The sequence below is a fragment of the Salvelinus namaycush genome, chromosome 42, assembly GCF_016432855.1.
Source record: "Salvelinus namaycush isolate Seneca chromosome 42, SaNama_1.0, whole genome shotgun sequence".
Classification (NCBI taxonomy): Eukaryota; Metazoa; Chordata; class Actinopteri; order Salmoniformes; family Salmonidae; genus Salvelinus; species Salvelinus namaycush.
In genome coordinates, this window is record NC_052348.1 from 16,864,884 (window position 1) to 16,880,414 (window position 15,531).

The 15,531-nt window shown below is 43.2% G+C and overlaps 1 protein-coding gene across 1 annotated transcript; it reads right to left on the reverse strand.

Annotated features, from left to right (window-relative positions):
* Positions 1–468: 468 nt before the first annotated feature.
* LOC120034761 (TBC domain-containing protein kinase-like protein) lies at positions 469–15,191 on the reverse strand. Its single transcript, XM_038981364.1, has 12 exons — positions 15,032–15,191; positions 14,364–14,613; positions 7,021–7,093; positions 6,006–6,120; positions 5,734–5,807; positions 3,238–3,379; positions 2,992–3,052; positions 2,825–2,886; positions 2,284–2,345; positions 1,800–1,948; positions 1,317–1,455; positions 469–586 (listed from the first exon to the last, which is right to left on the reverse strand). The coding sequence occupies exons 2-12, from the start codon at positions 14,554–14,556 to the stop codon at positions 469–471; spliced, it is 1,188 nt and encodes a 395-aa protein (XP_038837292.1). The 5' UTR covers positions 14,557–14,613; positions 15,032–15,191.
* Positions 15,192–15,531: the final 340 nt, after the last annotated feature.

Sequence of the window (15,531 nt, forward strand, 5' to 3'; positions counted from 1 at the left end):
AGTCCCAGTAGAGACCTGTCGTGTTGGTAGTACACTGGTCATTACAGGTACAGTAGAGACCTGTCGTGTGGTGTTGGTAGAACACTGGTCATTACAGTCCCAGTAGAGACCTGTCGTGTGGTGTTGGTAGAACACTGGTCATTACAGTCCCAGTAGAGACCTGTCGTGTGGTGTTGGTAGAACACTGGTCATTACAGTCCCAGTAGAGACCTGTCGTGTGGTGTTGGTAGAACACTGGTCATTACAGGTACAGTAGAGACCTGTCGTGTGGTGTTGGTAGAACACTGGTCATTACAGTCCCAGTAGAGACCTGTCGTGTGGTGTTGGTAGAACACTGGTCATTACAGTCCCAGTAGAGACCTGTCGTGTGGTGTTGGTAGAACACTGGTCATTACAGTCCCAGTAGAGACCAATATACTACTACAATGTCTTGCTCCTGTTATTGTACGGTAATGTTAAATCTATTAGTCACGGTGGTGTCCTCACGTTCTTCAGCTGGCACAGAGACAGTGTGACGGTGGTGTCATCCAGGAGGAAGCTCCTGTCCCTGCCTTGGCCAAACGACTCCCCATCCTCCAGCAGGAAACTAACACAGAGATTGAATTCAACATTTATTCATCTGGATGAGAAACTATATAATAGCATGGATCTACTTAAATATAATATAGTTAACTAGTTCAGACGTAAACATTATTCTAACTTTGTGCTTTAGGCTTTGCTCTATGATTAAAATGGTTATTGGAGACAGTACAGTGGAAAGGCATGATGTATATAGCTACATTATCTGAGACAGTAGAAAGGCATGATGTATATAGCTACATTATCTGAGACAGTAGAAAGACATGTTGTATATAACTACATTATCTGAGACAGTAGAAAGGCATGATGTATATAGCTACATTATCTGAGACAGTAGAAAGGCATGATGTATATAGCTACATTATCTGAGACAGTAGAAAGGCATGATGTATATAGCTACATTATCTGAGACAGTAGAAAGGCATGATGTATATAGCTACATTATCTGAGACAGTAGAAAGGCATGATGTATATAGCTACATTATCTGAGACAGTAGAAAGACATGTTGTATATAACTACATTATCTGAGACAGTAGAAAGACATGTTGTATATAGCTACATTAATTGACACAGTAGAAAGGCCTGCTGTACATAACTACATTATCTGAAACAGTCCAGTAGAAAGACATGCTGTATATAACTACATTATCTGAAACAGTCCGGTAGAAAGACATGCTGTATATAACTACATTATCTGAAACAGTCCACTAGGTAGAAAGGGTGTGTTGTACAGTACTTGGGCAGGGTGCAGACGGGAGGCTTGGACTGGATGATCTCCTTGTTGGTCAGTTCCTTCTCCAGGTCTCCTCCTGCCAAACACCACAGGTGGTACACCTCGTCTATGGCCCTCTCCCCCAGGTACTCCTCATCATCATCTGGGACATGATTGATAGATTGATTTGAATGTATTAGACGGTTAAATCAGTCACATTTCAATTAATGTCATGTTATGCATTCACTTAGCCAGGATAGTCCAGTCGAATAACAATTGCCATTGTTTTCCAGGGATTCCTGGGTTCCATTAAATCCCACACTAAGCATCAAGGATGATACACGGTGGTCCTCTACATGGGAAAATGTGGTCGTGTGAGATGTATCCTTTATCCATAGAGCCAGGTCTACGATGGTAAACAACAATTTATAATATATGTGCATCCATAAGTGTGTGTGTCTATGCGTGTGTGTGCCCACGTCAGGGCATGCATGTGTGCACTCTGACCTTTGCAGAGCTGGCTGATGTCCTCTGGTAGCTCCAGGTGGGCACAGCGCAGGGAGGAGGAGAACAGCCCGACGGGCTGCTGGAACGGGGCGTAGAGACACGACACGCCCTCAAACACTGGGTCAACCAGCAGCTCTGCAGGGGTGGGTCTGGATGGAAGCACAGAGTGAAATCTCAAACTTTTTTGAACATGCAACAAAAACATATCGATGCACTTCACCAAAGGTTCAGATTTCACGACAGAAATGTTATGTGGAGTGTTCTCAAATGTTCTCTCTAAACGTACCATGTTCTCATTTGGGCATGTTTTTGATCACTTTCCCTGTTATTGCCCTGTTATTACCCTGTCATTACCCTGCACATAGTTCAGCTGCATGACAAAAGTACCTGGAGAAAGCATGGAGAATGGGCCTCCCAACAGGAAATGATAGCCAACACAACAGAGTCCAATCCACATGATATAAAACATCTCTGGTTGAGTTACCTTCTGGATGGCAGGAAGGTCAGGCATTTCCTTAACAATGTTAGGACGTTCTCAGGCAGCTCCTGTAACAGAACGTTGACAATCACATTAGTTATGCTACAATCCAGACCCACAGCCCCAATCTCCCTCTGCTTTTATGGCTTTTCAGCATCCTAAAGAAATAAAATAGCCTGAGAAAGGTTAAAAGCCTTTTTACAAGGGAAACACTTTGGCAAATGGAGGGCATATGAATTTCATTAGCACACATATACACGCAAACAGATGCGGGCACAAACACACACAGCTAGCGGTTACAAGTTACAGGGCATTGTTTTGGTATTTGATGAATTGTAGTCATTTACAATCACATTCGTCTCTGGATCAACAATACAGCATATAATAAGGTGTAGTCTATCTACAACATCATAAAACATGACTTTACCACACATTAGGCAATCTACACATTAGGCCAACTAGGAATTCTAGGACAATCAACCTTTCTTAGAGTGGTTTTAGCGGACCAGTGTAATAAATAGTGACTTGTGATTGATTTCAAACTCACCCTAATCGCATCCAAGCATCCGTGTTCCTCTGCAAGGACTGTGACTATGTCGTCAATGCAACCTGAGAACAACAAACACAGACCACCATGTCATAAACAGTGAACAACCCCATCATAACCAATCTGTGGCTCACCAGGCTGATGGACATGGCAACACGTTCACTTACCCAAGGTGATGATGAATTTCAATCTCTCGCTTATTTCAATGTTCTGCAGTAGTCTTCTACCCTGTGAATAAAAGGTTGACAGAATGACTTCCTCCTAACGACAATATCACACTTTACTTGAACCCTCAGTTCAATGTCTATATAACACTGTCATAACATCTGTCAATGACAGTCCTGACTTTTGATTGACAGCTCAATCAACCAATCAATCATTAGGTCAAGACATGGGGGTGTAAGAGAGCTTACTGCACACAGCTCAAAGAGCAGGACTCCCAGGGACCACACGTCTGTCTTGGGCCCCGAGGGAAGAGGGTTCTCCCCCTGGGAGGGGTCACTAGGGTGGACTGAGCCCTGGGCGATGACCTCTGGAGCCAGATAGGATGGGTACCTGTGGACAGAGATAGTCAGAGAGAGGGTCAAAGGTCAATTGAATACCCTGCAAGACATAGAAAACGTTGAGGTTGTCTTGAATTAAATTCAATGAAAACTGTTTGCAACAGATAACATTTGACAATGAACAGACTTTGATGATTAATCTACCTAAATATTCCAGGTACTTCCTGTTTCGTTGAAGTCATTATTTAATGATGCATGTACAGTACATTGCTTCATATCAAGGAATCTCCGTAAACACGAGACAGATAAAGCTTATTTCATCTTCAAACCAGATGTTTTACTTGGAGACTAGATAACACAGGACATCAGAGGCAGCGGCGAACACACACACACACAATCATTCCCCCATTCAACAACAGGCTATTACCCACAAAGACTTTCTAAAACATGAGGGCCTTTGGGTTTTGGATAAGACTTAAGCTATCTATTACAGTACTTGAAACAATGGATGACTTTAATAAACCTGGATATCATAATGGCTGGTCATGGCTCACATCAACACCATTATCCCAGAAACCCTAGACCCACCCCAATTTGCATACCGCACCAACAGATCCACAGATGATGCAATCTCTATTGCACTCCACACTGCCCTTTCCCACCTGGACAAAAGGAACACCTATGTGAGAATGCTATTCATTGACTACAGCTCAGCGTTCAACACCATAATGCCCTCAAAGCTCATCACTAAGCTAAGGACCCTGGGAGTAAACACCTCCCTCTGCAACTGGATCCTGGACTTCCTGGTAAGGTTAGGTAACAACACATCTGCCACGCTGATCCTCAACACATGGGCCCCTCAGGGGTGCATGCTCAGTCCCCTCCTGTACTCCCTATTCACTTATGACTGCACAGCCAGGCACGACTCCAACACCATCATTAAGTTTGCTGATGACACAACAGTGACCACCGACAACGATGAGACAGCCTATAGGGAGGAGGTCAGAGACCTGACCGTGTGGTGCCAGGACAACAACCTCTCCCTCAACGCGATCAAGATAAAGGAGATGATTGTGGACTATAGGAAAAGGAGGACCGAGCATGCCCCCATTATCATCGACGGGGCTGTAGTGGAGCAGGTTGAGAGCTTCAAGTTCCTTGGCGTCCACATCACCAACAAACTAACATGGTCCAAGCACACAAAGACAGTCGTGAAGAGGGCACGACAAACCTATTCCCCCTCGGGAGACTAAAAAAATTTGGCATGGCCCCCAGATCCTCAAAAGGTTTTACAGCTGCACCATCGAGAGCATTCTGACGGGTTGCATCACTGCATGAAATGGCAACTGCTCGGCCTCCGACCGCAAGGCACTACAGAGGGTAGGCGTACAGCCCAGTACATCACCGGGGCCAAGCTTCCTGTCATACAGGACCTCTATACCAGGCAGGGTCAGAGGAAGGCCCTAAAAATAGTCAAAGACTCAGGAAGGCCCACCCTAGTCATAGACTGTTCTCGCTGCTAACGCACGGCAAGCGGTACCAGAGCACCAAGTCTAGGTCCAAGACGCTTCTAAACAGCTTCTACCCCCAAGCCATAAGACTCCTGAACAGCTAATCAAATGGCTACCCATACTATTTGCATAGCCACTTTAATAACTCTACCTACATGTACATAATTACCTTGACACCGGTGGCCCCAGCACATTGGCACATTGACTCTGTACCGGTACCCCCTGTATATAGCCCCGCTATTGTTATTTACAACTGCGCTTGAATTATTTGTTATCTCTTACTTTTTTAGGGCTTTCCTTAAAACTGCATTGTTGGTTAAGGGCTTGTAAGTAAGCCTTTCACTGTAAGGTCTACACCTGTTGTATTCGGCGCATGTGACAATATGTGATTTGATAAACAATAGATTGACCATTACACATACAGTACATGTCATAGTAATGCATCTCATTCTATTTCACTAACAGCATTTAAATACTGTGTTGTGTTCACAGAGGGACCTATGACCTCCATTACCAGAAGATCCACAGTACTGCAAGTTCCAGACGTTCAAGGTTCCCAATCTTTCATTATCATATCATAATTTATCATAGTTATCTCTATATGACAGTGGAACATGTATTGCTTTTAACCCGTATAGATTAATTGGTAGAGCATGGCGCTTGCAGGCCTGGGTTGTGGATCCAATTCCCACGGGGCACCAGTACCAGAAAACAACAAGTATGAAAATGTATGCACTCACTACTGTATGTTGCTCTTAGAGCGTCTGCTAAATGACTAAATGTTCAAAAAATATGTTTTCACTGCCTAATCTAAATGTCAGTCACAATTGATTAGCTTTTCACATCTATCGACACATTCGTTGTACATGGGAGGTTAGATGTGAACAGGACTTACCCAATAGGAAAGTCCACATCCGCCCCGTGGTCTGTCATGTAATAGAGCCCAAACTTAGCCAGCTTCACCTTGCCCTACAAAGAAACAATGTTACATATGACAATGTTCAATGTATTGATGGCCTTATGATAAATCAATAATGCATCAATAACGTGATGACAATTAGCCTGTTTAAACGAGAGCACAGGTTTAACCAGGCTAGATGACAATTGCAAATGGCGTTAAAAGCCTTTCCATTAGACCCCAACTGATAGGGAAGGGAGGTAACCTACCTTGCCATCCATGAGGACATTCTGTGCATTGAGGGCTCTGTGAACCATCCCATGTTTGTTCATAAACTCTAGTCCCTCCAAGGCCTCATAGGCTATCTGGAGAACTCTCTCTGGGCTGTAACAGACAGACAAGGCCTGAGAAATATTATATACACATTATAAAACTTGGGAGTAGCTTTAGGACCTGTGGTGTTTGGCTTGAAAAAGGGTTATGTATGGTACTCAGAGTCTGTCTTTGTTTTCCAGTCAACAAAGCTACAACAGGTCGTTGTGTGTACTAAATAGGTAGTCATTTTCCCCCTGCCGGGTCTGTAGAGTTGAGGAGCTCATTCGGTAAGTGTTTTAGGATGGAAGAGGTTTGTGTTATTATCGGTGTCAACCAGTAGATGGCAAGGGGAGTGCATAGCCTAGTCCTGATGTAATGAAGCTATTCTTCTTTGTTCAGTTAAACCATGGTCATTCTACTGACAGAGAGATAGAACTGAGTCCTCTTAACATTCAATAACATAGTACATTATCATTGTACTACATCTAGATATAGTCTTTATATCATGTCAATATTTTACTATATAGATATAGTGCCTTCGGGTATTATACTATTTCTTATGGTTGTTGCTTTGTCGAGAAGGAACCTGCAAGTAAGCATTTCGTTGGACAGTGCATAATAACAAATCATTTGTAGACTGCAAATTGACCGCAAGTAGCTTAAACAGATATCATATTTGTCTAAAACAGCCATTTCAAACCTTGCTTGCAGTTGTATACGATCACATATACAGTATCTCTATAATGTGTGGGAATACTCTAGAACAGATTCCAAAATTAAAATCACTTGGAGCTGATTTGCTGGTGTTTTTAGTCTTTTATGTTCAACAATAAAAAAAAATACTAAATAAAATAACACTTCCTTTTTATATAAGAAAACTTAGGTGTCTAAATAAAATAACAGCCGGGCCAAATTCGGCCCGCCAGTTGGTCAACCCTGTGCGACTAATAAAAAAACTTGAAATCTTACCTGACAGTTTGAACCTGTTTCTGGAAATCATTTATACTGCTTTCGTAGTGTTCCGTCACAACAACAAGCCGTTCTGGAAGAATGAAGAAGAAAAGGTGTGAAATGGTAGATCAATATGACATTGGTCAGCCCTGGCATTTAATTGATTTATATGTTTAATATGTGATTTCAAAACATCTGTTTTACGGTCTGCTGCTTGTTCTGTATTTTTTCCCCCAGCAAGGCTGTCATTTTGTTGTTTTTCCAATGAAGGAGTGTGCCTTTAAGTTAAAGGTTTAGCCACAAAATGATTGGTTAAACATAGCCAGGAAGAATCTTCTAAATGAAACGCTGGCGCCATGTGTTGTGATAACATACATATGCAAATACAAAGCTTTAAAGCTGTACTCAGTCCTTTATAACTTCCCATCCACCCAGCCCACACAATAAATGGAAAAACAAAATGTTATGACTAAATGGAATACAGTTCATGTCAGAATTGACTTTTCTTAGCAGGTTAGGAGAACTTTCGCAGCAGTTTGGAGAATTAGGTAAAGGTTAGGAAAAGGGTTAGGGTAAGCTAAAATGCACAAAAAATATATACTTTTGACATCAATTTGACATAAGCTTCTAGCCGTGACTATAAAACATCTGGGCATAAAAAAGGATGAAACAAAGCAGGCTAAAGTAAGCTTTTAACAACTCAGGAAGTCCATAACGACCGTACTGTGTATACTTTGGCCAAAAATCATTCATGTGTCCAATAAAATCTGCATAATGTGGATTTGGGATGATTTCCGGTTTTTGTTGAGACTTTTAATAAAACACGTTCTTGTGGTAATATGCGTAGCAAACAAAAGCCAAACAAGTTAGATTGTGCAGTTGGAGTTTGCCAAACCCATTCAGTTATTTTACAGTGACTCAGATGAAACGGAAAACAATACTAAAAAACAGAGACATTGTTGAAAGCTGAGAGAGCCTCTTGGGGAGGTATAACCTGTGATGAAGTTTCTCTATATTTGCTCAACTGTAAACGACAAACTGGGGTACAAGTCAACGTTTAAACTTGTGGGTATGACCGCAATGAAGTCAATATGAACAGCCTCTTTTCACACAACAATACACAAGATTATTAGGTGTTTTTCCAAATAGAAAGGGAAGGTCAAGCCTCTGTTGGAATACACTGAACGCACACCGTTCCCTCTTCCTTCTGAATGCACACTGTAAGTAAGCATTTCACTGTTAGTCTACACCTGTTGTTTACGAAGCATATGATGAATAACATTTGATATTAATAGGACACCAGTCATATACAGTAGTAGATGCCAAAGGGAAAGGGATAGGATTTAAAAGCTGCTGTCTGTGTGTCACGTCAGTACCAATCTCCCCTAGTCTTCTTTAGCTTCACTCTCCACCCCACCCTCCCAATACTAGGATATTTCTGGTAGTGGAGCGTTGTCACGATACCAGTATCGCGATACTAGGATACCTGATTTTCCATGTATTCTTCCCATCTTCACAATCTCTGAAAGCCAGATACAGTCGAATAGAGGAAACAAGGATTCCACTACCAAGTCACTCAAGATGGCACCGACAAACATGGTCACCTCGCTTCGAGTCCTTAGGAAACTATGCAGTATTTAGTTTATGTATTATTTCTTACATTGTTACCCCAGGAAGGCAGTCATCAATGACCTCTTATTACATACACCCGGGAAGAACTATTGGATATAAGAGCGACGTCAACTTATCAACATTACGACCAGGAATATGACTTTCCCGAAGCGGATCCTCTGTTTGGACCACCACCCAGCACAATGGATCTAATCCCAAAAGCCAACCCAAAACAACGGCGCCACAGAAGGGACAGACGGAGCGGCCTCCTGGTCAGGCTCCATAGACGTGCATGTCGCCCACAGCTCCCGAGTATACTACTCGCCAGTGTTCAGTCTCTTGACAACAAGATAGACAAAATTCGAGCAAGGGTTGCCTTCCAGAGAGACGTCAGATATTGTAACATTCTCTGTTTCACGGAAACAACGCTCTCTCGGAATTGGTTCATTCACTGGGCTTCTCCATGCATCGTGCTGACAGAGACAAACACCTCTCTGGGAAGAGGAAGGGCGGGGGTGTATGCTTCATGATTAACGACTCATGGTGTAATCATAACAACATACAGGAACTCAAGTCCTTCTGCTCACCCGACCTAGAATTCCTTACAATCAAATGCCGGTCATATTACCTCCCAACGGAATTCTCGTCAGTTATCGTCACAACTGTGTACATTACTCCTTAAGCAGACACCAAGACGGCCCTCAAGGAACTTCACTGGACACTATGTAAACTGGAAACCATATATCCTGAGTAGGGTTGCACATTTTGGGGAATATTCAGAGATGGAAACTTTGTGGAAATTAATGGGAAAATATGGGAATTAACAGAAATATATGCAAATGAATATTAATACCATTTAAATGTAGATGTTTTTTTTATTGGATATATTTACCATATCATATGGAGACAAATATAAACCTTATCATCAGTAGACATAATTGCAAATGATTAAATACTTCCAATAGAAATAAAAAAAACAATTTAGTTACAAATTGAACTTTAATAAAAATTAGTTGACTCTTCACATGGGATGATTTCACTGAACAACAAAAGAAAGGGAATATTGAATAATCCATTGCATCTCCCAAAAACGTTTTCAACATACAACTGGAAAATGATAGTCTAGAAACTAAAGCTTTGGTTGTTTTCATCTCAGGCTTCCATGTCTTCTCCCTGGACCTCCACAATGTCCACCTCTTGAACATCAGACTGAGGCCTCATCTTCACTGTCCCTTTCCAACCTTGTTGAGGATGGCTCATTGTCAGGCTCAAACAGCCTCAAATTTGCCCGGATGGCCACCAATTTTTAAACCTGGTCAGCCTGTTGCGTGCTTTGGTGTGTGTGTTCCCAAACAAGGACCAGTTGTGCTCTGAGGTGGCTGATGTTGGTGGGATTTGGAGGATGATGGAGGCAACAGGGGAAAGAGCCTCAGATCCACAAAGTCCCTTCCACCAGGTGGCTGATGAGATATGTTGGCAAGACTGCCATATTGCATCTCCATCCCAAAACCCTTGCTTCAAAGTGTACATCGCCAGACTGCCAAGAACCTTGCCCTCATCCAGGCCAAGGTGGCGAGACACAGTAGTGATGACACCATAGGACTTGTTGATCTCTGCACCAGACAGGATGCTCTTGCCAGCATACTTGGGGTCCAACATGTACGCTGCTGCGTGTATGGGCTTCAGGCAGAAGTCTTCACGCTTTTTGATGTATTTCAGAACTGCAGTATCCTCTGCTTGGAGCAACCGTGAAGCGGGCAGGGCAGTACAGATTTCTTCTCTTACATCTGCAAGCATCAGAACATCAGACAGGCATTGTCTCCCTCAATCCGTGCAATGGCTACTGCTATAGGTTTCAGGAGTTTTAGGCTGCTTACCTCTCTCTCCCAAAATACATCATCCAGGAGGATCCTCTTGATGGGGCTGTCCATATCGGCAGACTGTGATATGGCCATTTCTTGGACTCCTTCCCCTTCAGGAGACAAATATGACGACAACACCACCCCAACGGGTGCTGCTGTGTGGTGCTCTTATTCTTCTTATTCTTGGTGCTCTTATTCTTCTCACTTTGCTTGGTGAGGTAGATTGCTGCTATAACTTGATGAACCTTCACATACCTAACCATTTCCTTGGCTCTCTTGTAGAGTGTATCCATTGTTTTCAGTGCAATGATGTCCTTGAGGAGCAGATTCAATGCATGAGCAGCACAGCCAATGGGTGTGATGTGAGGGTAGGACTCCTCCACTTTAGACCAAGCAGCCTTCATGTTCGCAGCATTGTCTGTCACCAGTGCAAATATCTTCTGTGGTCCAAGGTCTTTGATGACTGCCTTCAGCTCATCTGCAATGTAGAGACCGGTGTGTCTGTTGTCCCTTGTGTCTGTGCTCTTGTAGAGTACTGGTTGAGGGGTGGAGATGATGTAGTTAATTATTCCTTGCCCACGAACATTCGACCACCCATCAGAGATGATTGCAATACAGTCTGCTTTCTCTATGATTTGCTTGACCTTCACTTGAACTCTGTTGAACTCTGCAAATGAGTAGATAAAGCATGTCTGGTTGGAGGGGTAACATTCAGAAATCTCTTCCAATACACATTGCCTGTACGCATCAGAGGTGAACCAGTTGCATACACAGCTCGAGCTGTGTATGCAAGACATTCATCAGCATTTCTCTGACTACGTTCCTCCATTGAGTCAAAAAAACATCTGATTCCTTGAGGACCATGAGCTGTTGCTATCAGGTGTCTGATTCATAATTTCCACCTTGAATAGAAGTAGAGGGACTTTTGTCAGAGGTTGCTTCTTGTGTGCGCTGAAGGAACTTTATGCACTTGGTCCGAAGTTTCTGCATCTTTGTTGCATTCTTCACATATGATTTGGCACAGTATTTGCAAATGTACACAACTTTTATGGAAACAGGTGAATTAACACTCAGTTAGCAGGCTCAAGCAAGCTGATTGATGTAAATTATTTAAACACACTTTGCTGTAGGCTACTATTTACTAGTTAACAAAAAGTAATGTATGTCAGATAAAATATATTCACCCCACCCAGTATGGTAATCAAAACTTACCAGAAAGCATGTAGTCCTTGGCTCAGACAGTGTAGTAGCGTGGGCTCAATAGTATCTCATTAGTGTGCAAGATCTTGAGAATCAGCTGTACATGTGATGGAAGAATGCACTGTGCATGCAGAGGGTTGCAATTCCATTGACATGGGGATAGTTCAACCAAAATATGCCACAAGACCTAGAATTGGCTTATGTGTATCCCACAAAAAAGGTTCACTGTGATTAGCTAACTTTTTTGATGAATTTAAGCAAAATTCCCGGGCTGAACTTCCCATGGAAAATGCCCTCCCCCTTTGGCAAATCCGACCACGACGCCATCTTGCTACTACCGTCTTACAGGCAGAAACTCAAACAGGACGTACCAGTGACTAGAACCATTCAACGCAGGTCTAACCAATCGGATTCAACGCTTCAGGATTGTTTTCATCACGCAGACTGGGATATGTTCCGGTCAGCCTCAGAACAACATCAATAGATACGCTGACTCGGTGAGTGAGTTTATAAGGAAGTGCATTGGAGATGTTGTACCCACTGTGACTATTAAAACCTACCATAACCAGCAACCGTGGATGGACGGCGGCATTGTCGCAAAACTGAACTCGCGAACCACCGCATTCAACCATGGAAAGAGGTCTGGGAATATGGCTGAATATAAACAGCGTAGTTATTCCCTCCGCAAGGAAACCAAACAAGCAAAATGCCGGTACAGGGACAAGGTGGAGTCGCAATTCAATGGCTCAGACACGAGACATATGTGGCAGGGTCTACAGGAAATCACAGACTACAAAAAGAAAACGAGCCATGTCACGGACACCAACGTCACGCTTCCAGACAAGCTAAACACCTTCTGTGCCCGCTTTGAGGATAATATAGTGCCATCGTCGCGGCCCACTAGCAAGGACTGTGCCCCCCTCCTTCTCCGTTGCCGACGTGGGTAAAACATTTAAACGTGTTAACCCTCGCAAGGCTGCTGTCCCAGACGGAATTCCATGCCCCATCCTAAGAGCATGCGCAGACCAGCTGGCTGGTGCGTCTACAGACATATTCAATCGCTCCTTATCCCAGTCTGCTCTCCCCACATGCTTCAAAATGGCCACAATTGTTCCCTGTACCCAAGAAGGCAAAGATAACTGAACTAAATGACTACTGCCCCGTAGCACTCACTTCTGTCATCATGAAGTGCTTTGAGAGACTAGTCAGGGATCATATCACCTCCACCTTACCGGCCACACTAGACCCACTTCAGTTTGCATACCGCCCCAACAGGTCCACAGACGATGCAATCGCCATCACACTGCCCTATCCCATGTGGACAAGAGGAGTACCTATGTAAGAATGCAGTTCATTGACTACAGCTCAGAATTCAACACCATAGTACCCTCCAAGCTCATCATCAAGCTCTCAAGACCCCCCCTGTGCAATTGGGTCCTGGACTTTGATGCATGGTGAAGGTAGGAAATAACATCTCCACTTCGCTGACCCTCAACACTGGGGCCCCACAAGGGTGCGTGCTCAGCCCCCTCCTGTACTCCCTCTTCACCCACGACTGTGTGGCCATGCACGCCTCCAACTCTATCATCAAGTTTGCAGACGACACAACAGTAGTGGGATTGATTACCAACAATGACGAGACAGCCTACAGGGAGGAGGTGATGGCACTCGGAGTGTGGTGTCAGGAAAACAACCTTTCACTCAACGTCAACAAAACAAAGGAGATGATTTTAAGTTCCTGAGCGTACACATCACAGACAAACTGAAATGGTCCACCCACACAAGAAGGATCAACAGCGCCTCTTCAACCTCAGGAGGATGAAGAAATTTGGCTTGTCACCCAAAACCCTGACAAACTTTTACAGATGCACAATCGAGAGCATCCTGTCGGGCTGTATCACAGCCTGGTACGGCAACTGCACAACCCTTAACCACAAGGCTCTCCAGAGGGTGGTGCGGTCTGCACAACGCATCACCAGGGGCAAACTACCTGCCCCTCCATGACACCTACAGCACCCGATGTCAAAGGAAGGCCAAAAAGATCATCAAGGACAACAACCACCCGAGCCACTGCCTGTTCACACCTCTACCATCCAGAAGGCGAGGTCAGTACAGGTGCATCAAAGCTGGGACCGAGAGACTGAAAAACAGCTTCTATCTCAAAGCCATCAGACTGCTAAACAGCAATCACTAACTCAGAGGCTGCTGCCTACATTGAGACCCAATCACTGGCCACTTTAATAAATGGATCACTAGTCACTTTAAACAATGCCACTTTAATAATGTTTACATATCTTACATTACTCATATCATATATATATACTGTATTTTATACCATCTATTGTACCTCGGCCATCGCTCATCCATATATGTACATGTTCTCATTCACCCCTTTAGATGTGTGTATTAGGTAGTTGTTAGGGAATTGTTCGATTACTTGTTAGATATTACTGCACGGTCGGAACTAGAAGCACAAGCATTTCGCAACACTCGCATTTACATCTGCATGTGACCAATCCAGTTAGGCCTATTTAAGTGCTATAGCAGTGCTTTACCATAGGTGTATTCTGTGCATTCAGATCACTTTTACTCCAAGGAAGGTAGGTTGAGAGAGAGATGCATTTTCACCACATCAAGAATAGGACCCAAAAGACCCATTGACAAACAGACAAAGATGCGTAGTCCTACCATGCTTCCCTCTGGAGATGTCTACGTACTGGCAGAGCCTGGGGTGGGTAATGGTCTTGAGCAGCTGGAAGCGGCCCAGGATCTTGATGGAGTTGGGGGTGAGGGGGAGGCCGTTGCTCCCGCACACATCGTGGGGGAGAGCTGAGGCAAAGAAGGTGAAGGCCCCTAGCTGGGCATCTCTCAGTGGCCTCATGACTGCTCCAGTGTCCACTTCAGACTCACAGTTGACAGCTCCACCAACCCACACACCCTATGGAAAACACAGAGACATTAGATGCATTGAAACAAATGATGAACAGTTTGGTTCATGTTTACAAACACTCATTTTAATTTGAAACTATATCTAAACGCAACAGGTGCAATGTAGCTAAAATACAAGTTATATCACAGCTTTTAAACGCAGAAATAATTTCAGACATAACACAAAATAATGGTTACCACACACTTTCATATCCACTTCATTTACTTTGTCATCTTGTACAAGCATTACCTAATAGTGTATTTAGGGAGGCATATAACTGGTTTGTTAATAGTAAAAGTGGATACAGGCAGCTAACTAAATCGAAAACTAGCGACAGTGCTGCAGTTAGCTTGTACAATAAGGGATACGGTATGCTGAAAACTTTGAATGAATAAAACTGCAACGACTTTTCAAAATGAACACTTACGTTTAGTGAACGTCTGTCCTCATATCCCAAAAATTCTGACCGTAGATTTTATTTGTATTTTATTTTGCAGAATCCTCTCTTTCACGGGATGCTGTGAGCAGTTGAGAGATAACGTGACCGATTACGTCAATTTTCAGCGACGAAGCTCAGCTGTCAAAATGATTTGTAAACATTGCAACCTTGCTTACCAATAAACCGGTGTTAGTAGCTTTTGGTTAAATGTATCTATTGCTTAGTGTTTATATTGACAAACCAAAGGATATAACAGGTATTTTACTTTATCTGCGTGTCTTTATTTTCTATGCCTGATCAAATCTCATAAACAATGTTTCTACAAAAATAACCAAAAATTCGTAGTACGATTCTTGCTATGTTTTTATTTTGTATTAGCTCGAAATTTAATTTACTAATTGCTTCTGAATGTCAAACAATGTATACATTTACTGGTTACGCAGGCACTAGCAAGTTGCCCCCAAAAATGATCATGAGCGTATAAACTG

Bases quoted from the DNA above. Each gene is read 5' to 3' on its own strand.
- LOC120034761 (XM_038981364.1), bottom strand. From the start codon at position 14,556: ATGAGGCCACTGAGAGATGCCCAGCTAGGGGCCTTCACCTTCTTTGCC. The intron at 7,094-14,363 runs GTAGGACTACGC...TCATTCTTCCAG, and splicing joins CATCTCCAGAGGGAAGCATG to AACGGCTTGTTGTTGTGACG. The intron at 5,808-6,005 runs GTAGGTTACCTC...GTTTCTTTGTAG, and splicing joins ATGTCCTCATGGATGGCAAG to GGCAAGGTGAAGCTGGCTAA.